At 40.7% G+C, this 27,717-nt stretch overlaps 1 protein-coding gene across 4 annotated transcripts in view; it reads left to right on the top strand.

The window, feature by feature from the left end:
* JADE2 (jade family PHD finger 2) overlaps window positions 1–27,717 on the top strand; it is a 350,683-nt gene that overhangs the window by 288,740 nt on the left and 34,226 nt on the right. For all 4 annotated transcript variants that reach the window (XM_044280921.1, XM_044280922.1, XM_044280920.1 and 1 more), the window contains 2 exons: window positions 10,534–11,022; window positions 14,151–14,268. In XM_044280921.1, the coding sequence (XP_044136856.1) occupies window positions 10,534–11,022; window positions 14,151–14,268 (607 nt within the window). The remainder of the gene's footprint in view (window positions 1–10,533; window positions 11,023–14,150; window positions 14,269–27,717) is intronic.

Genomic DNA, 27,717 nt, shown 5'->3' with positions numbered 1-27,717 from the left:
GTGAGTTCATGTAAAATTTTATTTTTTGTCATAAGTTAGTGGAATTTGAGACTTTGTAAGAAAAAAAAAGAAAAAAAAATAATAATTTTCCGCTAACTTGTGCCCAAAAAATAATAATATTCTAGGAACTCCCCGTGCCCCTCACGGAATACCTTGGGGTGTCTTCTTTCCAAGAAAATGATTTTTATTTTATTTTTTTCTTACAAAGTCTCATATTCCACTAACTTGTGACAAAAAATAAAATTTTACATGAACTCCCCATACCCCTCACGGAATACCTTGGGGTGTCTTCTTTTCAAAATGGGGTCACTTGTGGGGTATTTTACTGCCCTGGCATTTTAGGGGCCCTAAAGCGTGAGAAGTAGTTTGGAATCCAAATGTGTAAAAAATGCCCTGTGAAATCCTAAAGATACTCATTGGAATTTGGGCCCCTTTGTGCACCTAGGTTGCAAAAAAGTGTCACACATGTGGTATCGCCGTACTCAGTAGAAGTAGGGCAATGTGTTTTGGGGTGTAATTTTACATATACCCATGCTGGGTGAGAGAAATATCTCTGTAAAATGACAACTTTGTATAAAAAAAAATGGGAAAAGTTGTCTTTTACAGATATATTTATCTCACCCAGCAGGATATATGTAAAAATACACCCTAAAACACATTGCCCTACTTCTCCTGAGTACGGCGATACCACATGTGTGACACTTTTTTGCAGCCTAGATGCGCAAAGCGGCCCAAATTCTAATGAGTACTTTTAGGATTTCACAGGGCATTTTGTTATGCATTTGGATTCCAAATTACTTCTCACGCTTTAGGGCCCCTAAAATGCAAGGTCAGTATAAATACCCCACATGTGACCCCATTTTGAAAAGAAGACACCCCAAGGTATTCCGTGAGGGGTATGGGGAGTTCATGTAAAATTTTATTTTTTGTCACAAGTTAGTGGAATATGAGACTTTGTAAGAAAAAAATAAAATAAAAATCATTTTCTGCTAACTTGTGACAAAAAATAAAAACTTCCATGAACTCACTATGCCCATCAGCAAATACATTAGGGTGTCTACTTTCGGAAATGGGGTCATTTGTGGGGTGTTTCTACTGTCTGGGCATTGTAGAACCTCAGGAAACATGACAGGTGCTCAGAAAGTCAAAGTGCGTAAATTAATTTTTTTGCACCAGTTTGTAAACGCTATAACTTTTACCCAAACCAATAAATATACACTTATTGCATTTTTTTTTTAAAATCAAAGACATGTAGAACAAGACATTTAGAGAAAAATTTATATAGAAATGCAGTTTTACTTGAAAAAATGTACAACTGTAATTGAAAATTTCATTTTTTTGCAAAAATTTCGGTCAATTTTGATTAATATCAAAAAAAGTTAAAATGTCAGCAGCAATGAAATACCACCAAATGAAAACTCTATTAGTGAGAAGAAAAGGAGGTAAAATTAATTTGGGTGGTAAGTTGTATGACCGAGCAATAAACCGTTAAAGTAGTGTAGTGCAGAATTGTAAAAAGTGGTCTAAGGGGGTTTAAGCTAGGGGAGCTGAGGTGGTTAAAAAAGTTTGTTTTGGAAATTTTATTAAAATTTTTAAAAATTGCTTCTAAAATTCTAAGCCCTCTAACATCCTAAAAAATAAAATGACATTTACAAAATGATGCCAACATAAAGTAGATTTGGGATTAATGTTAATTAATAACTATTTTGTGAGCTATCGCTAGCTGTCTTAAAAACAGAGAATTCTAATAAAAAATATTTTATTTTTTACAAATTTTCTGTAAAATTTGTATTTTTATGTAAATAAAGGTAAACCATATTGACTCAAATTTACCACTAACAAATTTCTAGAAAATAGGCTGTGTCAGGAAATTAAAAAATATCTGGTAGGGGAAGATGTTTATTTTATGGTAGTACTTATTGATTGGCATGCTGACTGTAGTAGCTATTGTTGCTATGGCATAAAGTATATGTTGATGTTGAGTTACTCAATTTGGTGTAAGTGGAAAGGAGAACATATGCTTTGAGATTCTTTTCCAAATGCCAGATGGCACCATCTTTTTGTCACCCAGCAATTTACCACTAGACAATACTACATGTCTTAGGCCTCTTGCACACAAACGTATTTTCATTCAGTTCCGTTCGGGGTTTTTTGCAAACCGTTTACGGAACCATTCATTTCAATAGGTCCGCAAAAAAAGGCCCACCAAAAAAAACACAGAAGGTACTCCGTGTGCGTTCCATTTCCGTTCCGCAAAAAAATAGAACATGTCCTATTATTGTCCGCATTACGGACAAGGATAGTACTGTTCTATTAGGGGCCAGCTGTTCCGTAAAATACGGAATGCACATGGATGTCATCCGTATTTTTTGCGGACCGCAAAATGCATACGGTCGTGTGAAAGAGGCCTTACTGTGAATTACTCTGGTTTCACACTGTAAAACAACAGCAATTTGCGATAAAACATATGTGGTTTGCTCTTGATGTATTGCATTTTGGTGAAATTATCTTAAAGTCTTAAGTCCAGTGAAATATAAAAGGTACTGCAAAGCATTTTGGTGTCTTTGAAGTAATTATCCTATGACTCATGTAAAAATGTTATATCAGAGATCATTTTATACATGACAATCTCTTTCTAACAAAGCTAGAACCAGCCCTGTACCTCACATGGATCCAGAGATCTCTGGGGGCAAAATGAAAAGAATGTCCAGCACTGAGATGAAAATGAAATCTTCAGTCTTTAATTAGCTTAAAGGGACACTGACAGGGCCAATAACCATAATTAGCTGTACATATCCATGCACAGGTCTTCTAATGTACATTAAAAACATATAAGTATCCCCCCCTGTCCACATTATGAATACAGTTAACTCACGTTTTATAACCTGAACTAATCGCTGTTCTTTCTGCCCAAGGGGCGGGGTTTCAGCTTCTCTTGCGCCCAGCCAGCATCAGCCCAACCGCCGTTTTTGAAGTGCCGCCCAGCTCATCAATATTCACTTAGCTGGGCGGCTTCTGCAGTCCCCGACCTTCCGAGATTCGGCACATGCTCAATAGAAAGCTATGGGCATCAGACTCGCTTTCAGCTTCTGCGCATGCGCCCGGCACCCATAGCTTTCTATTGGGCATGCGCCGGATCTCGGAAGGTCGGGCACTGCAGAAGCCGCCCAGCTAAGTGAATATTGATGAGCTGGGCGGCGCTTCAAAAACGGCAGTTGGGCTGATGCTGGCTGGGCGCAAGAGAAGCTGAAACCCCGCCCCTTGGGCAGAAAGAACAGCGATTAGTTCAGGTTATAAAACGTGAGTTAACTGTATACATAATGTGGACAGGGGGGGATACTTATATGTTTTTAATGTACATTAGAAGACCTGTGCATGGATATGTACAGCTAATTATGGTTATTGGCCCTGTCAGTGTCCCTTTAATGTAAAAATACATCTCCACATGCAAAGTTGTATTGCAGCCAACGTGCTAAAGAAGACCTTTCATTGGAATTTTCTAGTTTAATTACTTTTCCTTGCGGGACACCCTTGTTTTTTTTTTTTCTTAAATACCGCTCGTATGCCCTGCTGTGCCCGTCTGCAGTTTTCCCGCTGAGCATCAGTACATGGAGGAGGAGACACCAGGTTCTCTCAATGGGCGTCTCCTTCTCCCTGTGCTGTGCCGCGATCCAATCACAGCTAAGAGAGTCACAGCCAGGGAGAAGGTGGCAGCTCAAGGGGCATGTCTTCTCTGCTGCAGCTCTGGAGGTGTGTCTCAGCTCTCCCTATCATAGCTCAGGAGGCGTGTCTCAGCTCTCCCTATTACAGCTCAGGAGGCGTGTCTCAGCTCTCCCTATTACAGCTCAGGAGGCGTGTCTCAGCTCTCCCCATCACAGCTCAGGAGCCGTGTCTCAGCTCTCCCTATCACAGCTCAGGGGGCGTGTCTCAGCTCTCCCTATCACAGCTCAGGGGGCGTGTCTCAGCTCTCCCTATCACAGCTCAGGAGGCGCGCCTCAGCTCTCCCTATCACAGCTCAGGAGGCGTGTCTCAGCTCTCCCTATCACAGCTCAGGAGGCGTGTCTCAGCTCTCCCCATCACAGCTCAGGAGGCGTGTCTCAGCTCTCCCTATTACAGCTCAGGAGGCGTGTCTCAGCTGTCCCCATCACAGCTCAGGAGGCGTGTCTCAGCTCTCCCCATCACAGCTCAGGAGGCAGATGAAGGATAAAACTGAGTATGTGCGGCCTCCTCAGTGAGCCGGACAACTAAATATAAAAAAACACAACAGGTGGCGCTATACAGATATATTTTATTGAATAAGTCAGTGGCTATGCTAAACTTTTAATTACCTGCAATTACAAAATTCAGACCCAGGTGCTGGTTTGAAAACAGTATAATATTTTTCATGGGACAGCCCCTTTAATGTTTTTTTTTTTTTTTTCAAAATGCAGCATGCAGGAATTTACCAAAAATGCCAGTAAAATATGAAAAAGGCTTGAAATTCTTTTTTTTTTTTTTACAAGCGGTTAACTGCTGAAAAAAATGAAGTGTGCATGAAGGTGCTATCTTTAAAAAAGGGTTCTCCAGGAATGAGTTAAAATGGCCAGCCACCTGTCCTAGAACCTAGAATGTGAAGACTATTTGTCACCACTTCCAGAGCAGCCTGGAGGGGGGAGGGGGTGCCGACTACACACTACTCTGCTCTACAATAGATGGTAATGATGCAATCCTGCCTATGATATGTCATCATAACTAAGCAAGTGCCAGAGCATCACCCTCCTAGGCAGATATGCAGGTGGAGGCAACCAATCACATTCTAGGTAGGCTGTTGGTGGCCATTTTAAATCATTCATGAAGAACCCCTTTAAAATGTTTTCCAGGTTATAGATATTGATGGTCTACCCTTAGGAAAGGTCAGTGGAGGTCCAATAGCCAGCACTCCCACCATCAGTTGCAGCAGACGCCAGAACAAACACTGAGAAGGGAGCTGAGCCACAGCAATCCAGCACCGATTTACTGTAACCAGCACAGACACTGCCCAGCTGCAAACAGCTGATCGGTGGGCTACCTGGTGTTGGACCCCCACCATTCTGATATTGATGGCTGTTCCTCCTGTAACTTTCATGAGTGCTTTTAGCCTAATGTTACTTTCCTTTTGGAAGTGATGTAAGATGGTCTAAAGCTGATGAGACAGATTTCCTGGGTTAATAATATATTCTACTTGTAGAACTCTGTAAGCACACACTGATGACTTCAGATGTAAACTTTCCTGCTTTATGATGGATGTGTGTAAACAGCATTCTTGTTAGTTAGCACATGTATTCCTCCCTTGATGCATGAACCCATGTTTTATAATTGGAAAATGAAAAGCACAAACTAAGATGTACATCAGACATCGATGAGGCTTGAATTCCTGCGTTCGAACAAGAGGCCTGTACACTCCCAGACAACTCAAACTCATTCCTAATGTTATATATAAACCATAACATCTGTGGCAATTGATATTATTGGCAGAGTACAGCAGGAAGGCTAGGATCAGGTCGTGCCTTGAAGTGAAACAGTGAATGCCAGAATTTCAGCGTGCAGTAAAACATGGTCCGTCAAATCATACATGTCAGTTTCAGGAAACTGCAGATGTTCTGCACGGCCATTCAGTCTATTATCCCCAGTTGTTGGTTAAGCTGTAAAAGTACTTTGCATTCTAAGTATGTCATTTCCAGACTCCTGACACCCGTAAAATAACCCATTAGTGCAGTTCGATCTTCTTTACTGTAGTGGCAAACCCCTGAATGTTTTTGATAGGCACAGGAATATGTCTTCAGTCAGCATCACGGAGCAGTGTGTTCGGCCACAAGTGGACAGTTTAGCTTTGCTGTGGCTGCCTACAATATGATGATAGTTTTCCTGCTGCATAAACTATTTCTTTTTTTGTGTTCTTTGAAATTTTGCATAGCACTTCAAATATATGATGCCTCTACTGTCAGTATCAGCAACCAGACCACAACCCTTCCCCTTATGTCATGTTGATCCTGTGTAAGAGCTGAATATGGTGCTTCAGAGAAGACTGCGAGGGCCAGTCCACAAGCAGTACCTGCTGCATTTGTAACCTCTCTGGATCTTAATGAACTATTGAATAGTGGATAATTACTAAGTAGTTTTCCACCCATTTGCTTCATGTGCCATAGCTAGTATTGATCGGTTTCTTTTTCTGGCTCCACTTATGCTTTCAAAGATTCAGCTCAAACTGAGAAAATGTTTCTTCGACATAAATATTCATTTATAATTGAAAATGTTGTTATTTTTTGATCTAGGGAACATGATCTTCTTCCCAACAAAAGTTATATGCAGATTCTGCTGTGGACTTGCTGCAGATTTCTCCGTTTGCATTGCAAGGGTGGAATCTACAGTGGAGTTTCACAGTGTAAATTGATGTGCATTAGATTTAAAATCTACACTGCAGGTCACTTTAAATTCAGATTTTTTTTAATAATGTGCAGATGAGATTTGCTAAAATCGGATCCACTTTGCTGTTACAGTTACATGACCACATGCAGATCCACAATAATAAATCCACAGTGTATCCAACCTGTGGTCATCCCTTTAGGGGACTCTTGAGACTGCCTTAGGTCAGGCATATACACAGACTTTATATTGTGACAGCTCTAATTTCAACTGTATGTCACTTTATTGTGTAGTGTGCTCCTCAGCATGACACATGTTATTTCATGAATCTAGGGCAGCCATGAAACTGTTGTACCTGATGTATCTCACTGCCACTATATTTTTTCATAGAACAATGGTAGTTTTCAGTGAAATTTTACAGTGTGTAATTTCCAATCAATGCCTAACACCTACTATTTTTTTTTTTCTTTAACTTTGCAAGCATCCAAAATACCTCTCCTTTTCTTATACTATAAACTGTTCTAAGCAGGGTGTTCTAGTGGTGATAGATAGTGATGGACGAACATCTGCCGGGACGGTTTCGCGATCGCGTGAACACAATCAAATGTTCTCGAACCGCAAGTTCGTGGCGGGTCCCATTCATTTTAATGGCAGGCGAACCTGAAAAACCTTCAGCTCATATTTGCAGCCAAGAAATAATTACTAGAAGAGCACAAATAGATTCACAACATAGACAGTGACATACCAGATGTATTATTCGAATTTGCGATCTCCATTCATTTTTTTTTTCAATGCGAAATATCGACAATTAAATTTCCACGTACGCGCATGCACAAATGCACTATACAATACCCAAATGCACTATATAAAGAAAGTATATTGGTATATAACACCCCGCTTCAATCAGTTTTTTGGGGGGGCGACTGGAATATTACACCAGTAAAAATTATTTGTTCCAATAGCGTTTGGCACTGTGTGGCTGCAGTATCGCAGCAGAACCGCACACGACTGCCGCACAATACAAATGCACTATAATATACTTTCTCCATCACACCAGTAGAAATTATTTGTTCCAATAACGCTTGTCCCTCTATATACCTGCAGTATCGCAGCAGAACCGCACACGACTGTACAAGAAAGGCAATCCATTAGAATATACATAAAGATAAAACGTAACCTTTAATAATTTTACTATGAGAGTCCATTCACAAGTCCGTAAGTGTTTTGCGGATCCGCAAAACACGGACACCGGCTATGTGAATTCCGCAATTTGTGGACCGCACAACGCCGGCACTATAATGGAAAATGCCTAATCTTGTCTGCAATTGTGGACAAGAATAGGACATGTTCTATTTTTTTGCGGAAACGGAAGCACAGATGCGGAAGTGCGGATCCGCAAATGCGGACAGCGCATTCCAGCCCCATTGAAAATGAATGGGTCTGCACCCGTTCCGAAAAATTGCGTAACAGATGCGGGCCCATTTTGCGGACGTGTGAATGGAAAAGATATCCCTCAAAATAAAAATATATTAAATTATTAAAGTTAACCAAAAACCATATGTCCTACCAGTGCACATTGATGAATCCAGGAGGGAAAGCAAAAAAACATCCATCCCTGGGCTAGATGATGATGTGTTATTGAAGGACAGATTGGGCAAAGAACTGTCCCTGATATTGCCCTACAGGGGGGTGCTATTCTGGCCCTGATAGCCTAACCACAGACCATCCGCCCTGATAAGAGTGACCCCGTCCGGAACCTTGCCCTATATAAAAATGGTCCTAGTAAGCCCCTAGGCCCCTGACTTCCAGGTGATCACTATATAGATCTATGTGTTTTTGACTCATTATAAAAGTATATTATAAGTATATTACACCCCTCGTATGTCAGACCTATCGATAGCACACCTATGCCAGTCCTTAAAAATACTTTTGTGGCCCTATTAGCTAGTGTTTGGTGTCCCTAACAGCCTGCCCCTGCTCCCCACAGCAACCTCTCCCTACACTGCCAAAACACTGAATGTAAAATGGTGGCCAGATCAGGTTTATTTATAAGGTAGGGGGTACGTCTCAATTGGCTGTCCTGTATCATCTGATGGATGTATCATGGGTCAAAGTTCTTCACAGTGTAAAAGAATATGGTGGGCGCAAATTTCTCCATATGTTCGGCGAATCGCGAACACGCAAAGTTCACTGCGAAACAACCGCCGGGCGAACCGCAAGGCCATCTTTAGTGATAGATAATCAATTCTGACCTCTCTTGTGTTCTCTCCTGTCCTCATACTATATACAGTGATACGCTGGGTGTTCTAGTGGTGATAGATAATCATTTCTCACCTCATATGTGTTCTCTCCTGTCCTTACATCATAAACAGTGATCAGCAAGATGTTCTAGTCGTGATAGATAATCAGTTCTCACCTCTCCTGTGTTCTCTCCTCTCCTTTTACTATAAACCGTGATAACCAGAAGATTCTAGTGGTTTTCACCTCTCTTGTTCTCTCATGTCCTTATATTAGGTATCTGCATGCTGCTCCTAGATTCTTAGTTAGTGCCTAAAATTGTGCTGCACATGCTCAATAGTAAGCTCTTTCTCCAGAGCAGAAAGTTCACTGCTAGGCATGCCGTCAGTTATCTCAGAACTCCCAATTTCAGAAATTGTATTACAATAAATGTGGTTCTAGTTCTAATTAGCCTGATTACTTACATGATAGTAATATAAAGAGTTTAGGATAGTAAGAAAAGTCTGTAAATTTGTTATTACTAAATTATTGGCCATTTAGGAAGGAGTCGTTGTGAGATAAAATACAGGAGTTGGAGTCAGAACTTTGGCTTGTCAACTCCACAGCCCTGATTTTCATTGCATTAATAATAACGTTTGTGTTTTTCTTTCAAATTCTGCATGCAGGACTTTTTTCTCTGCTAAAAAAAATAATAATCTGGATCCTGAATGTAAAGTGAACAGACCCTATTCTAGTCAATGTGATTTGCTTGGTTCTGTTTGGGAAGTGCCGAATCTGGCACTTCTATCTTATTTGTTCTCCTCCTCTAATGGAGCAGAACAACGGAAACAAATAGCGTTAGTGTGAACTCAACCATGTGCTGTTCATGTAATGAACAAAAATACTGATATTATGTTATCCGTATAGTTCTTTTCATTTCAAATTACACTCGTGTCGTGCATTATTAGTTTTAGCTCTACTTTACTGTGGTGCCAAGTGCTGTCACCCACCCAGTTAGTAAGCTCAGCGTGCAGGCAATCTGATATGTCTTACATGGATATAGTGTGCGACCTCTAGCTGACCTGCTATTCTTATACTGTTAAGTTAAACATACCAATCTGTTCGGGAAATAATTTATAATGGTCACAATAACTTTGATTTTTTTTTATTTTTTTTCATGATTTACATACATATATGAAAATACTGGAGTTAAGTGATGCATGTAATATTCTCTTGGAAGAGTCTGTGGGGGGCAAATGGTAATATTCAGTTTAGTTCATTTGTCTTTTTCCAGGAAGAAGAACAGAGAATCTCACAATGCAGGGTTCTAAAAAGTGTTCCAAAGTATTTTTATTTGCAGAGGAAGTATTTAAAAAAACGGACATGCCAGGAGAACTGACAGGTCCACTTTAAAGAGTTTCTCACTTTACAGACACCCCATTTGATCTGCGATGTATTATATGGTCTTTTTATGCACTCTTTTTCTTATAAACTTCCGTTAGTTGACAGTAGAGATGTAGTGGGAGTTTCTGGAGTAATTTTGACAGGTGTTGTCCACTGTTTTGGAGATGATCTTAAATCTTACTTTTGCTGACTATATAGCAAATTTTAATAGAAACGGCATGGCTTCCAGAGTAAGATTATTATAAGGGTAAAAGAGTCCACTATGTTTCTAAATCGAGTATTGTTGCAGCCCTAGAAGGTGCGTGCAGCAGAAGAGATCCGCTTGGGGTCTTCCAGCCAAGCCTTACCAAGGACTTGATGGAGCTTCACTATTCAGGCACAACTCAGTTTGTGAAGCACTGCTGCTCTCAAGGGTTCTACAGATAACCATATATACAATAACTGCGTTTCAATTTCATATTTACTATGTAAATAAAGTATAAGCCTATTGTTTATGCCTGTGGTAAAATTATATACGTGATTCACTTCTAGTGTTCCATGCTGTCCTGCGTTACTGCGTTCCATGTTACCTGCGCATTTGATCACAACCTAGAGATGCACACCACCTTGGCAGAGAATGATGAGGTGAAATTCAAGTCCTATTGTCTGGAACACAGCAAAGGAGCCACCAAACCAGAGGATCAGTGCAGCCAAAGACCATCCTCATCTGTTGCCTCAGCAGATGCTGACCAATTACAGCAGGATCTTGAAAAGGTCACCTTGAGAAAACAGAAGCTCCTGCAACTGGAGGAGGATTTCCATGAACTTGTTAAGTCAGAGGATGTGGCGGAGAACATGAATGTGAACAAGAACGTGGTTGACTTTATTTACCAGTACTGGAAGCTGAAGCGGAAGGCAAACTTTAATAAGCCTCTTTTAAGTCCTAAAACAGATGAAGTAGATGATTTAGCTCAGCAAGAGCAAGACGTACTATACAGGAGACTGAAGCTATTTACGCATCTGAGGCAGGATCTGGAAAGAGTAAGTTGCTAATATTCAGTGATTATTTGGATTTCAATGTTTTACACTATTCATCAAGCCAAATTTGCCAGTCACTTACCCTAATCACTAAAGGTTTCATTAGCTATTTTGCCAATTTTCAAACACTCTTTAAGATGCAGTTGTAGACTTGTAGAAACTCAGTATGTGTAGTTTGTCCTTGTTTTATATTTCTAATGCAGGCCTTTTTCTCTAGGACCTCCATTTATGAAATGAGGTTATGATCTTGAGTCCAACATGTCAAAAGAAGGGAGGAAGAAACAAAAATGTCACCCTCGCTCCATTCAAATTGCAGAACAGTTGCGGATCCATTCATTTTCTATGGGGACGGAATGGATGCGGAGAGCACACTGTGCTCTCTGCATCCACATTTCCGGAGTGCGCCCCCGATCTTCTGGTCCGTGGCTCCGGAAAAAAATAGAACACGTCCTATTCTATGGAGGTGTGGGCCGGGTGTATTGCGGATTCGCAATGCACTACAGACGTCTAAATGGAGCCTTATTAGTTTATGATAAAAAGAACAACAGGTTTATTATTTAGTTTAATGCTGTTAGAGATTGGCTGACTATTAGAATAGGGGATATTAAACAAATGAGTTCACTTGGTGGTTGTCAAAGTCTAGGGATCGATGGAGTAGGAGATCTTTTACTCCTAGTATGCCCTAAATACCTACTAGGTTCCGGTTGCTAAGCCCTAAACTGGACAAAGCGTGGATCTTACCCTGTTTAGGGCGAATGCTGGAACCTATTCCTATGCTATTGTTGCACCGTGCACACTTGTTTGTCTTTTCTTCCTATGCGTTTCATCTGCGCATCAGGCTGGCTCATCAGGGAGACAACTGGCAGTGTGACAGCATCCTTGTGAGTGCTACAGGCAATGGCTCAATGGCTTTAGTTTCTTTCCCCCTTCTTTTGACGTGTGAATATCTACAGTAAATAGGGAAGCTTAGTCAGTAAGGCATCTATGACTTTTAAGCATATTTATGATCCTGAGGCCATTTGAAAAATAGTCCCATCTTTACGCTTACGCAGAGTAAATTCCCTTTTAGTTTGTGAGTGTATATATATATATATATATATATATATATGTATGTGTGTGTACATACACATACATAGTATATATAGTATAATGTAGCATTGCTTGCTACATTATATATATATATATATATATATATATATATATATATATATATATATATATAGTATAATTATATAATGTATAATTATACCATATATATATATATATATATTAGAAAAAAACACCGGTAGCACCATCCAAAGGGAAAAAAAGGAAAATAGGCGGGTGCAATTCATGGGTGAATAAAAACACATTGTCTTATTGAAGATCTTTCTGGAGTGCAGTCCGATTTTTATTCTATACATATATATATATATATATATATATATATATACATATAATATTATAATGTAGCATTGCTTGCCAAGGAAAATCAGTAGCACAGTGGCTCTTTCATTTTTAAGAGGAGATCCTGGCAGTTGGACCCTCTTAATAGACAAGTACAGGTGCATTTCAATAAATTTGAATATCATCAGAAAATGTATTTATTTCAGTAATTCAATTGAAAAGTGAAACTCATGTGTATATAGATTCATTGCACAAAGTGTGATATATTTCAAGCGTGTATTTCTTTTAATGTTGATAATTATCACTCACAGCTAATGAAAACACAAAACATCAGTATCTCAGAAAATTAGAAAATATAAATACAATTTAAAAAAGTTTTTTTTAATAAAGAAGTTTAATACAAACTCTTGAAATAAATCACTCTGTCTCTAATGAATCTATGTAATATGAGTTTCACTTTTTAAAATTAATCACTGAAATAAAATAACTTTTCTATGATATTCTAATTTATTGAGATGCACCTATATATACATATCCCTACCATTATGTAGACCATTTTTTTAAGGGGCCATAATGACTGCCAATCAGAAATAAAAATAAAAAAAAAAAAACACTTAAAAAATCCCTCTTACAGCTCTGTTGGAGGTAATAACTCCTTTAGTTTTTTTTTTTTTTATCTCTGCATTTCAGTAGTCATACCTTCTTTATATTGCCATCTACATAGCCATAAGTGGGCTTGTTTTATACAGGACAAGTTATATTTTCACTTGATTTTTGTTTTTGTAAAAATGTTTTTTTCAGATGAGCCCATGCCATCACCATAGTGTATTATTACGGCACTGAACCGTTAACTATGTGTGTTTCGTGAAGTAATAGTTCCTCACAGAGTGTTAAAGAGGACCTGCCACCTCTCTTGACATGTCTGTTTTAGTAGCTAATTGCATTTCCCATGCCATAACAGTTCTGGAGAATCATTTCTTCTGACTCTGTTATGACATTCTTCTCCAATGAGAAATTTATAGATGGGCAGTATCAGTTGAGGGTGTGTCCCTACACAGTCTGACACTGACAGCGCTGTTTTGACAATGCTAGACTGTGCAGGGACACCCCCCCAACCGGTAACTCCCATTTGCATCTTTATCTATAAATGTCTAGCAAGAATAGAAGAGGAATGGCAAAATATAAATTCATAAGAATAAATGCTCCAGAATTGTCATTTCATGTTGAATACAACTATTTACTAAAACTGACATGTCACAAGAGGTGATAGGTCCTCTTTAAGGGGTTTTAAAAAGGTTCTCAGAAAGTAGATGCAAAAGAATTACAACTCCTTTAAACCCTCCCCTACTGAAAGGATTGTACTTACCTGCTGGGAGTTGGTGGTATGATAAACTGCAAGCCCAGAAAGTGGTATATACTTCCAATCTTACTAAACGTCTTATACATATTAATTCTTGTAAACTGTAAATGGGTAAAAGATTTAAATTGTTCCTGATCTAGTATGTCTAAACCTTATTAGGGTCATTTATCAAACTGGTGTAAAGTAGCGATGGTTTAGTTGCCCATAACAACCAATCAGATTCCACCTTTCATTTTTGACCGCTCCTTTGGAAAATGAAAGGTGTGATCTGATAGGTTGCTCTGGGCAACTAAACTAGTTCTACTTTACATCATAAATTATGCCCTATATATTTTTTTAAGGTGTACAACTTTATTTTATTGTGTTTTAACATTTCTGTCTGCAGGTTAGGAACTTATGTTATATGATCACCAGGCGTGAAAAGATGAAACACTCCATGTGTCAACTTGATGAGCAAATTTTCCAGCTGCAGATGAAACTCATTGAGAAAGACCTTTGCCACGGTAAGGAAGAGAAGCCAAAAACATTAAGTTATGTAATATTTTGTGTACTTTACCTTCAAAAATGTATAATCACATTGAAAGACTGTACTGTGTGCCTGTAGTAATGAAGCCATAAATCATTACAGTTGTGTTTTATGTATTCATCTTAAACAAGCAGTCTTATTTTTCCTGCATTCTTCAGTCTTTCCTTTACACATATATTATTTTTTGAACTGGAGAGAGATCTTCAGGTGCTCATAAAAGAGTATCAGCCATGGCATCACTATCATTGGAATTTCACTGATCATATTTCAGATGTTGATGTATAGAAATAGCATGTGCAAAACTCTGTTTTACAGTTACATCCTATAAGAAAAACTGGCTGTCTACAAATAACTAATGGTATACTTCCTGGACTGATATTAAGATACGCGGTATGAGGGTTTCTTCTCATTCCATTGTCATGGAACCTTCTCTTCTGAAGTCGCACGAGATTCTGGTTAATTCCTACTGTATGCATATCTGTGTATTGAAAAACTGTTTAAATTAGCAATCTGAACTGGGCTTTAGTAACGGGGTACAAGCCAGTACCAAAGCCCAGTTCGGAGTGCTATTTAACAGAAATGCCTACAGTAGGAATTAACCGAGGTCTCACGCGGCTGTACAGATGCAGCATTAAAATGTAAGTATTTGAACGAATCGACTGCACATCTATGATCCAAAGGTCGATTCGGTCAAACCTAGCTATAGAGGTTCAAGAAATATCCACGGCAGTTGCTTGCTATTTCCTACATCTCATGTCTGTATTCCTACATCTCCTTCCCATGTTTGGATGGTAATTACAGATATCAGATGCCAAGTTTATATATCATTTTTTATTTCCCTGAAAATTGCATCTGGTGTATTGGCATAAGCCGTTGGCAGGCCCATGGCTTCTAGATCTGGAGCCTCATGTTTGCATTTAGAAAGGTAAACTGTGATTTGGTCACAACAAAACAAAGCATTCTCGAGGAAGATTTTGTCCACCTCTAGGCCTCAACCCTGTTTGCACACAATAAAAGAGGTGGTAAAATTTCACATTTTTGTATTTTGTAACTAAATAGAAAAAAAACAAGTTTGCATCTTATCTGACAGGTTTTGTGGCTATGAAACAGGCGTTTAAAATGTTAATTGTCATTTCAGAAGACAGGCTGGATTTGGAGCACGGCTGCTAACATGTTCATCTCCTAGGTGTATAGTTAAGCTCTATTCACACTGCATCTTTCAAAAAATCTGCTTTTTTTTTTCACTTTGGTTGTCAGCTGGTGATGTATGCAATTGTATGCCAAAGAGCTGCATACTTTGGGCCTTAAAGGTCACCTGGATTTTGAGTATAGAGCTGAGGACATGGGTTGCTAGATGGCTGCTAGCACATCCGCAATATCCAGTCCCCATAGCTCTGTGTGCTTTTATTTCATACATATGCAAATTAACCTGAGATGAGTCAGAGCTTGAAAATATGACTCTTCTCTGGTCACACAAGTAAGATATGACTGTTTTATGTTAATTTGCATAAAAGGCAGGAAGTACAAAAATGCATAATACTTATTGAATTTGTCTGAAAATGAAATTAAAAGTGTAATTTATATGTTTAGGGTAACACAATGAACATTTAGAAACACTCAGTGAGGGTAGCATAGTAGAGGTGACAGGTTCCCTTTAAGTTTGTCAGAGCATCCATATTTAAAGTCAACCGAGCAAGTGTTTGGACAACAGCTTTTTGAAGTTTAGTTTTGTCTCGCCAGTAGTTATTAGGGTTCACAGAAAATAAAAAGGATGTAGCTGAATGTACATAGTTACATAGTTAATACGGTTGAAAAAAGACATAAGTCCATCAAGTTCAACCAAGGGATAGGTGAGGATGCGAATCCCAGAAGGAAGTGAGACTCAGATTTCTACACGTTTTCATAAGCATCAATATCATTTACTTTTAAGAACTAATTTCAACACTTTTTGTAACTGTCCACTGCTCCTGCTGTGACCACGTCTTGAGGAAATCTATTCCACAGATTCACAGTTCTTACAGTAAAGAAGCTTTGACGCTTCCCCCAGTGCCCCCTTGTCTTTTGAGGCCATTTACCATGGAACAGCTCTTCAGCATATTTTTTGCATGCTCAAAAAAAAATGAAAAACACTGAAGTGTTAGTGGCTCACTAGTCCTCTGATGGATAGGTGCACACCCCTTAGCACCCCCTGTGCTAGAGTGAGACTGAAGGTAGAGTAATTGAACTGGATGTGGGGCACTCTATATTTGGCCACACATGTATATGGTATTAAAATGATTTATTATCACAGATTTGTATAAAATCAGCAAAAAACAATAATAAACAATAAAAAAAGGCAATGGAAAGGCAATAAGACCGACAATGTCAATAGCAGCAGAATGTCTATCTTTTTGGTTGTATCACTAATAGATACCCAGCATAGAACTTTCACATTTGAATCATGATTTCATAAGTATCAAATCCAAAAATCTCCTTAGGATATGGTGATGTTTTTGCTATGCAAAGTCCCAATTAGCCTATGAATCGCTGTACTTTTGCTGTGCAAAGTTCCAATTAACATGAATCACGGTGGATATCGATTTTGTCTAGTAATATAAATGATCTCTTATCCCTTGTGGTTTGTTGTGGTTTACTCACAGTGGGTAGATAGATGTCCTGTTTATTTGGTCGTCCTGTGTGAAATAAAATCTCACATATAGCGAGGTTCTCACCGCGATACTTAGACTGTCCAGGGTATACTATTGCAGGACCTGTGGCGTCCCACCTGGTCTGCAATATCCCTGGTGATCGGTCACCTATCACGCGACTATGAATAGGAGCGTGTCTTTGGTGCCGAATCAAACGGCTGGTGTTTCAGCTAGAAATAAGGAGTATTGCGCTCTTTCTCTCAGGTTGTCCTTATAGCCGTACATTCCTTTTTCTTTTCTTTTCCTTTTGTCTTTTCGACCCTCACTGTTCAGTACCAGACGCATTTCGGGGTTAAAGGTACCTCTTCCTCAGTGGATGAACAGTGAGTGTGAGCAATAGCCTTTTTATAGGGCAACTATCAATTAAGTGTTGCATTCTGGGACAGTGAGGGTCTCTTTGAAAAAGTGGATGCTGGTTCTCAGTATTAAGAGAATCCAGGATTTGTATAAGAATTATAATGTTGACATCTTGGAATAAAAAAAATTGCAATAAGAGCGATAGTTACGTCCTATTTTCAAAAGAAAACGTCCTAGTCAATAAATCACGCATGTGTTTCTCAAATCGCACATGCGTCTTTATATTTAGAGTGGTAGTTATGTCCTATTTTCAAAATGATACATCATGAACAATAATTTGCATACATATTTTCCAAATCGCACATGCGTTTTTGTATTCAGAGCGCTAATCATATACTATTTTTAAAGGGCACATCATAATCACACATGCATTTCTCAAATCGCACATGCGTTTTTCAAATCACATGTGCGTTTTCTTTGCGTTTTTTGAACCGCACATGCGTTTTATTTGGTATCATATTCCTGTGTCTATATATATAAAAATAGGATATATGAAGGAATTGTTAAAAAATAGTAAAAGTTTTTTGCTAAAAACTTATTGCTAAAAAAAATTTGGGTTAAAAAAGAAGAAGATTCCTTCCCTGTGACAAAAAATGAGACTTTTTGAGCATGTGTTCTATAGCTGATGAAAACGCATACCGTATTTATCGGCGTATAACACGCACTTTTTCCCCCTGAAAATAGGGGGCAAATGATGTATGCGTGTTATACGCCGATTAGGGCTGAAACGTGTCCTCCGGAGGCCAGAGAGGCAGGACTGAGCCGGCCGGCACAGCGGAGGGAGGAGGAGGGAGTCCCTCCCTCCCCACTGTGAGCGGCTGCCGCTGAAGACCAACGAGGACAGAGTAGGAGGAGGAGGGGAGGGACTGTGGCCACTGCGCCACCAATGAATGTGCCGGCCATATCCCACAGTTCCGATCGGAGTCCCAGCAGTGTAATGCTGGGGCTCCGATCGCTTACCATGGCAGCCAGGAGTCACGCTACTGAAGCCCTGGCTGCCATGGTATGTTAGTGAGCAGAGAGCAGCGCATTATACTCACGTGCGCTGTGGCCGCCGGTCGCTCCTTCTTCTGTCTGTGCGGCGGATTGCTAATGCTTACAGCATTAGCAATGCGCCGCACAGACCTATGAGAAGGAGCGACCGGCGGCCACAGCGCACGTGAGTATAATGCGCTGCTCTCTGCTCACTAACATACCATGGCAGCCAGGGCTTCAGTAGCGTGACTCCTGGCTGCCATGGTAAGCGATCGGAGCCCCAGCATTACACTGCTGGGGCTCCGATAGGAACTGACACTGCCACCAATGATGGGGGGGAGGAGGGGGACCCTGTGGCCACTGCCACCAATGATTAATACTGGGGAGGGAGGGGGGGGGGTTTGCGTTACCAGAGGGGGCAGATCAGAGGCTTTATTTGAAATTTATTTATTTTTCCTGAAATTTCCCTCTAAAATGAAGGTGCGTGTTATACGCCCGTGCGTGTTATACGCCGATAAATACGGTATATGTTATCCATGCATCAAATAGACGTACATGCGTTTTCTACACATCTTGATGATCCGAAATGTGTTGGTGAATTATATTGTATGAAGAAAGATCATGTTCAGTCTCCAAATTGTATAGGCAGTTTTCAAAATATAGAAGCTAGGAATCATACATTATATGTACATTTTTGACATATGTATGGGAATTGATCCTATATGTAATATTGTGTGTAATATAATGGGGAGATGGAGATGGAGGTAGGCACGTCCAGGAGTAGAGATCTGGGTGCTAGAAATTTGCCAGACCCAGATGTCTCGTATCGAACGTGCGCCCTTGTTAATCATTAATTATAGAAATCCAAATAACTCCATTTCACTATTGAGACCCCTAGGGATAATAGTGTCAAACTCCAATATCCTTCTAGACTCTCTTTTAGACATTTGGGCAATGAGGTCTCCCCCCTCCACCTCTCCATGGTGTTTTGATGTTCTCTATTGCCATATATTTAAGTGTAGAGGGGTCACATTTGTGCACTTCTTTATATTGCTTGGATAGAAAGTGCAACTCATATCCTTTCTTTATATTTAAAATGGGTTGCTAGATGGACGCTAGAACATACGCAATACCCAGTCCCCATTGCTCTGTTTCCTTTTATTGTGTAAAAGTATTTGATACATATACAAATTAACCTGAGATGAGTCAGAGCTTGACAATATGACTCTTCTCTGGTCACACAAGTAAGATATGACTCTTATATGTTAAGTTGCATAAAAGGCGGGAAGTACAAAAAGCCATAATGCTTATTGAATTCGTCTGCAAATCAAATTAAAAGTGTAATTTATATGTTTAGGGTAACACAATGAACATTTAGAAACACTCAGTGAGGGTAGCATAGTAGAGGTGACAGGTTCCCTTTACGTTTGTCAGAGCATTCATATTTAAAGTCAACCGAGCAAGTGTTTGGACAACAGCTTTTTGAAGTATATAGCCAGCTTTAGTTTTGTCTAACCCGGTCAGTAGTTATTAGGGTTCACAGAAAATAAAAAGGATGTAGCTAAATGTACATAGTTACATAGTTAATATGGTTGAAAAAATACATAAGTCCATCAAGTTCAACCAAGGGATAGGTGGGGATGCGAATCCCAGAAGGAAGTGAGACTCAGATTTCTACACGTTTTCATAAGCATCAATATCATTTACTTTTAAGAATTAATTTCAACCCTTTTTAAAACTGTCCACTGCTCCTGGTGTGACCACGTCCTGAGGAAGTCTATTCCACAGATTCACAGTTCTTACAGTAAAGAAGCTTTGACGCTTCCCCCAGTGCCCCCTTGTCTTTTGAGGCCATTTTACATGGAACAGCTCTTCAGCATATTTTTTCTATGGCCCATTTATATATTTGTATAGGTTAATCATGTCTCCCTATAGATATCTCTTCTCAAGACTAAAATTTAATTATTTTACCTTGCTTCATAACGAAGACCCTCCATGCCCCTTATCATTTTAGTCTCTCTCCTCTTTACTTTTTCCAGCTGCAGTGCATCCTTTCTATGGACTGGTGCCCAGAACTGAACTGCATATTCCAGATGAGGCGCACCAACGCTTTGTAAAGTGGTAGTATTACGTGCCTGCCTCGTGAGTCCATGCCTCTTCTAATACATGACCATATCTTGGTAGCCTTAGAAGCAGCTGATTGACATTGTATGCTGTAATTTAATCTACCATCCACAAGGACACCCAAATCCTTCTCTATAAGTGACTCTCCCAGTGCTACATCACCTAGGAGATATGAAGCACAGAGATTATTACTACCCAGATGCATAACTTTACATTTATCCACACTGAACCTCATTTGCCAAATTCATGTCCAATCACTCAGAGTTTCCAAGTCAGCTTGTAGTTTTTAGACATCTTCCTTAGACTGCACAGTTCTACATAGCTTAGTGTCATCTGCAAAAATAAAATGGTGCTATTAATCCCATTTTCAATGTCATTAATAAATACATTAAATAATAGAGAACCCAGCACTGAACCTTGGGGTACACCACTTAAAACCTGCAACCATTCTGAATAGGAATCATTGACCACAACTCTCTGGACACGGCCCTTCAGCCAGTTTTCAGTCCAATTACAGACTATACTTTTCCAATCCTATAGACATTATTTTACCTATTAAACATCTGAGGGACAGTATCAAAAGCATTTGCATAATCCAGAAACACTACATCCACAGCCGCCCCTCTGTCCATGCTTCTACTCACCTCCTCATAAAAACAAATCAGGTTAGTCTGACAACTTCTGTCCTTGGTAAACCCATGCAGATATTATTTACAGTTACATACTCCTGTATACTCCTGTATATAGTCCCTTTAACAGTTCTTCAAAAAAAATTCCCACAACAATTTTGAATATGTGAAGCACACTTGCCTTGCACCAGTCACTTGACACTGTACCAGTACCCAGAGAGTCTTTAAAAAAAAATTGGGGCACAGCAATGACTCTTTAAGAACTCTTAGGTTTAATCCATCTGGACTGCGGAGCCTTGTTCACATTTACCTTATTTAACTTAGGGCTCTTTCACACTTGCGTATTTCTTTTCCGGCATAGCGTTCCGTCGTCGGGGCTCTATGCCGGAAAAATCCTGATCAGGATTATCCCAATGCATTCTGAATGGAGAGAAATCCATTCAGGATGCATCAGGATGTCTTCAGCTCAGGACCGGAACATTTTTTGGCCGGAGAAAATACCACAGCATGCTGCGCTTTTTGCTCCGGCCAAAAATCCTGAACACTTGCCGCAAGGCCGGATCTGGAATTAATGCCCATTGAAAGGCATTAATCCGGATCCGGCCTTAAGATAAACGTCGTTTCGGCGCATTACCGGATCCGACATTTAGCTTTTTCTGAATGGTTACCATGACTGCCAGGACGCTAAAGTCTTGTTTGCCATGGTAAAGTGTAGTGGGGAGCGGGGCAGCAGTATACTTACTGTCCGTGCGGCTCCCGGGGCGCTTCAGAGTGACGTCAGGGCGCCCCAAGCGCATGGATGATGTGATCGCATGGATCACGTCATCCATGCGCATGGGGCGCTCTGAGGTCATTCTGGAGCACCCCGGGAGCCACACGGGCGGTAAGTATACTGCTCCCCCGCTCCGCACTACTACTATGGCAACCAGGACTTTAATAGCGTCCTGGCTGCCATAGTAACACTGAACGCATTTTGAAGACTGATCAGTCTTCAAATGCTTTCAGTTCACTTGCGGTGTTACGGATCCGGCGGGCACTTCCGGCAACGGAAGTGCACGCCGGATCCTAACAACGCAAGTGTGAAAGAGGCCTTAGCTTGGACAACATCTACAGTTAGCCAGTTGAGTATATTACTGGATCAATCAGATCCTTTCTCTTCTTTGGTATATACAGAGCCAAAAAAAACATTTAGTAACTCTGCTTTTTCCTTATCTTCAGTGACTATCCCTCCCGTTATTAAGGGGACCTACCCGCTCAAACCTTGGTTTTTAGCATTTATTTATTTAAAGAATTTTTGGGGATTTGTTTTGCTCTTTTTCCACCTGCTCTTCATTTTGTCTTTTTGCTGATTTTATCTCCTTTTTACAGACACCTCAGATTTGTATTTTTTTAAATGCCCTTTTATTTAATTTATTGCCCTTGTACCATAGCTGTAAGCCAAGGGGGGTTTACGTTTAGCAGTTTATGCAGAAATGCATTTTGTAGTGTAATTACTCAATGTGGATTTAAAGCTCTCCCATTTATCCTCTGTATTATTATGTGATTGTATCTGCTCCCAGTCTATGCCCTGAAATGGTTTCCTCAACCCAGGGAAATTGGTCTTTTTAAAATTCAGTGTTCTTGCTCTCTTGAGTCTCTGATTTAGCTTTTTATAGTTCAGGGGGAACATAATTATATTGTGGCCACTATTAACTAGTGTTTCTTGAATAGTAACATTTCCAACAAGCTCTGCATCATTAGAAATTACCAGATCCAACAGAGCATCACCCTTAGGGCTCATTCACACGCAATACACGGGCAACTTCCGTGGGGCAGGTGCATGGGGATCGCAGACCAATTCACTTGAATGGGTCCGCAATCCCTCCGTTCCGCAAAAAGATAGAGCATGTTCTATCTTTTTGCGTTGCGGAGGCACGGAACGGAACCCCAGAAAGCACTCCGTAGTGTTCCGTTCCGTGCTTCCTTTCTGCATCTCCGGATTTGCGGACCCATTGAAATTAATGGGTCCGAATCTGTGATGCAGAATGACAACGGAATGGTGCCCGTGTATTGCAGATCCGCAATACGGGCACGGGACACCAACATTCGTGTGAACGAGCCCTTAGAACAGGCATCCTCAAACTGCGGCCCTCCAGCTGTTGCAAAACTACAACTCCCAGCATTCCCAAACAGCCTACAGGTATCAGCCTACAGCAGGGCATTGTGGGAGTTGTAGTTTTACAACAGCTGGAGGGCCGCAGTTTGAGCATGCCTGCCTTAGAAGATCACACTATCAACTAGCCCATAAAGTGGTCCTGCAGCAAGTTGAGGAATTTTCTCCCCTTTGTAGTTGAGACAGAACCATGACCCCAGTCAATGTCTGGGAAGCTAAAATCTCCCATTATGACTATTGTACCAGCCTGTGCAGTTCGCTCTATTTGGTTATACAGTTGAACTTCTATCCCCTCTATGATGTAAGGGGGTCTATAGATTGCACCCAGTGTTTTTTTCAGTGTTTATATGCCTTTGTATTTCCACCCATAAGGTTTTAACATCCTCATCATCCTCACCCACAATTGCCTCTTTCACACTCCCCTTCATATCACTCCTCGCTTACAGGCACACGCCACCGCCTTTTCTATTGACCCTGTCTTTCCTAAATAGTGTAAAACCCTGAATATTAATAGCCCATATATATGAAGCTTCGAACCATGTCTCAGCCACACCAACACTACATCTGTGTGTTCCTCTAGTACCATGGCCTCCAGCTCTCCCATTTTGCTTGATAGACTTCTGGTATTTTTGAAAATACATTTTAAATTACTATTTAGTTTCTCAAACTCAGTTCCCGTAAATTGAATGTGTGCGATTTTTGGGTACCTTGGTTGATATTATTGGTATGTAACAGGTCCATGTTACCAGCAGCTCAGTGTACAGTTCTGCCCAGTCTTCTCCCTACTTTCCTCACTAATCCCAGCCCCCACTAAATCCCCACTGTCCCCTCCTACATCCCACTCTCTATCTACACTATCTACCCCCTTATTAGTATGAACCTCTGTGTTTTTGCAGAAACCCTTTGACTTCAATAAGCCCCTGATGAATTCCAATTTCTATGGAATAAAATATGGCGTGTAGGGCTATACAGTAAGGGCTTTATAGGGACCAGGCCCCATTTTAGGGACAGGTTCTGTATGGGGTCGCCCCTTTCGGGGAGGGTGCTCTGTGTCGTTGAGGCAGGTCTATGAGGATAGCCCCTAATCATCCATATAGGGAGGGCTCTAGACCAGGGCATTATGGGAGTGTCCAGACTGCCATACCCACAGAAGCATATACCAGGGCACTGACGTCATCTACTGTCCACTGGTCGTGTGTCCACAGGACGGGGTAAAATCTACCCATTACTTTCCTACCGCGGCTCTGGATGGTGGCAATATACAGTATGTGTGTATATGTATGTATGTTTTTGTATTTGTCCCACTGCAACCACCTATGCTTTTAACGATTCATTAGTAAAAGTTACTTTTTATATACTCAGTCCACAAGTGGTAATAAGTTAATTACAGGTGTGACATATATATCTCTGCACATATACACCTGGTGCATGGAGATAGTTCTTTGTATATAAATCCTTCCCTTCCTTGCTGTCTGGGGGACCTGACCTGGAAAATGTTGCCCTGGTACGACACGGACACCATGACTTCCAGAAGCACTGGGACCCTCTCTGGCCTGGGTTTGAAAAATTAGGGCCTTGATAACCACCTCTTGGAACTGAAGGAAAGTTCCTGTGTGGTCTGCAGATTAAATTGCACGTACGCATTGCACATTGCCATCTGTACAATGTGTACGGCCAGCTTTTTGTACCACACTTTCGTTTTACATGTGGCACTGTAGGGCTTCAGAAGTTGATCTAAAAGATCCACCCCTCCCATGTGCCTGTTGTAGTCCAGGATGCAATCTGGTTTGTGGACAGTGGTAGTAGTACCACGTACAGGGGCAGGGGAGCTGGCTTTAGTGTGAATGGTGGTCAGTACAAAGACATCCCTCTTGTCCTTGTACTTAACCACCAGCATGTTCTGACAGAGGAGAGCCCTACTTTCACCCATTCTCCGGGGTTGCCCTACCAGGGATCTAGAGAGGCCTCTCTGATTTTTGCGCACTGTGCCACAAGCCACAGTACCTCTGGCAGTTAAGGAAGTGAATAGGGGTATGCTGGTATAATGGTTATCCACATAGAGGTGGTAACCCTTATTCAGCAGTGGGTGCAGTAAGTCCCACACAATCTTCCCACTAACTCCTAGGACGGGGAGGCATTCTGGGGGTTCTATCTGGGAATCTTTCCCTTCGTAAACGCGGAACTTGTGGGTGTACCCAGAGCTACTCTCACAAAGCTTGTAAATCTTTATGCCATACCTTGCCCGTTTGCTAGGCAGGTACTGGCGGAATCTAATCCTCCCTTTGAAGAGTAATAGGGACTCCTCTACATAGACATTTTTATCTGTGTTGTACACCTCAGCAAACTCAGCAACCGTTTAAGCGGTCAATGACAGGCTCCACTTTGAACAGATGGTCAAATGTTGGGTCGTTTTGGGGTGGGCACTGTAAATTGTCATTGTAGTGTTGGAATTTCCTAATTGACTCAAATCGCTTCCGGGTCATGATATTACTGTAAATTGGATTCTGGTAGAAAATGTCCAAACTCCAATATTGCCTAACATTAGATTTTTTTTACATCGCCCATATGCAGCACGAGTCCCCAAAACTTCATCATCTCTGTTGCACTTACTGGGGTCCAACCTAGGAGTCTAGCATATGGCGATGTAGTGTTCTGTGCAATGAATTGTTGGGCGTTTAAACTGGTTTGGGACACCATTACATTTACAAAATCTTCAGAGAAGATTTTGAAAAAAATGTTTCTGTGAAGCCCGCACAATCTATCTGTATTCCTGAGTTGCCCACAAACTCAGGAATTTGGAGCAGATAATTGTCAGGGGGTGGGGTCCATAAGGGTTCACTCTGGGGGGCTGCCTCCGCTGCTGCTCTGAGGCGCCTTCTAGAAGGTCCCTCATCAGCGGATGATGAGGGTGTAGAGGAAAGTGTCATCCTCTTCTCCCTCACTGACAGACTCAGTATCCAAGGCAAGGATGTCATATGCCTCTTCAGCTGAGTATATACTCGTTGGGATGAATTGGACATTTTTATTTTATTGGGGTGTGACGTGTGAAATGTGGAAACCTTTATTTTGTGTGAGGGGTGTGTATGTTGTGTTTTCACACATGAAGGGGCTTGTAATAAATTTGAAATTACATTTAGAAGGAAAAAAGGGAGCAAAAAAATTATTTTGTGCACAAAAAAAGTATTTGCTGCACAAAAAAAAACTTGCAGTGCAAACTGAGCAGACGGGATCAGTAATGGACACTACTGACCTGTTCCCGTGCAAAATTCTAAACTGACACTAACTGAAATTTTTATATATATCTCACTAACGACCACTAACTGCAGGTAGTAAAAAAAAATAATATGATATGGTATATCATTGCAGGAAGTCCAAACACCCCAAAACTGACTGCATGCATTCCTACATAAGGATCTTACATTCTGGGTAATCTACATATTTCATATTTGATGTCTAAATGGTCAATGTGATGAAACATTAAAAGGGTTTTCTAAAATTTTAAGACTGATGACCTATTCTCTACATAGGCCATCATTATTTGATTGGTGGGTGTCCGACACCCAGGACCTCCACCAATCAACTGTTTTAGAAGGCATCAGCACACGCAGTAGTGCTGGGGCCTTCTCTCAGCTTTTCTTAGGCCAGTGACGACGCGTTCAACGGTCATGTGGCCTAGACTTAGCTTACCTCCCAAGTACAGCTGCTGTACACTGTATGGCACTGTTTGGTAAGCACAGATAAGGCCACGGTGCTCACAAGAGCGCCAGTGTTGTCACAAACAGCTGATCTGCAGGGAGTCCTGGGTGTTGGACCCCCACCAATCAGATACCAATGGCCTATGTAGAGGATAGGTCATCAGTATTAAAATATTGGAAAACCCCTTTAATTATGAAAGCTTCAATCTTTCGGAACAGGTTTGAAGTCACGTTTTCGTCATATGACATATCTGCCAACTGGATGGGAAGGTGTGGTGAGCATGACTAATGAAGTGCCTTACTAGAGGGCTGGGCCAGAATGAAGGGGGTTGTCATCTCAGCCCACCCCTTTGCTGAGTGGACTTAAAATATGACTGTCGGCATTCTAGTTGACACAAGGTGGGAAATACTATCTAATTGTGCTGTGTACGTTTTCTTTCCCTGTCCCTGGGAACCGCAAAGTACGTTTACCAAGCAACACGATATTGGACTTTGTGTATTTCTCCTTTTTATTTTCATAAATGTTTTTGCATGTATATGTGTGTCTGTTTATTTCTTTTTATAACTAAGTACTGTACATTTTTGCACATTAAAGTCTAAAACTTTAATGTCTTGCTGTGTTTCCCTAGACGAACATAAGCTTTTACTATGTATCTGCTTACAAGCAGGGAACTGTTGGGGAGCCTGTTTACCTGTAATGCAATTCGTGATGGCAGTGGGCTCTGGGGTGCGTGAACTGTGTTCTGGGCTCAATTTGTGACCTGAGTTTAAGTTAAGTGCAATATTGGGGAGTGTAGTGCATTAACC

The sequence above is a fragment of the Bufo gargarizans genome, chromosome 2 (genome assembly GCF_014858855.1).
Source record: "Bufo gargarizans isolate SCDJY-AF-19 chromosome 2, ASM1485885v1, whole genome shotgun sequence".
Classification (NCBI taxonomy): Eukaryota; Metazoa; Chordata; class Amphibia; order Anura; family Bufonidae; genus Bufo; species Bufo gargarizans.
The sequence above is the reverse complement of the archived record's forward strand: the minus strand, read 5'-3'. Positions and strand labels throughout refer to the sequence as shown.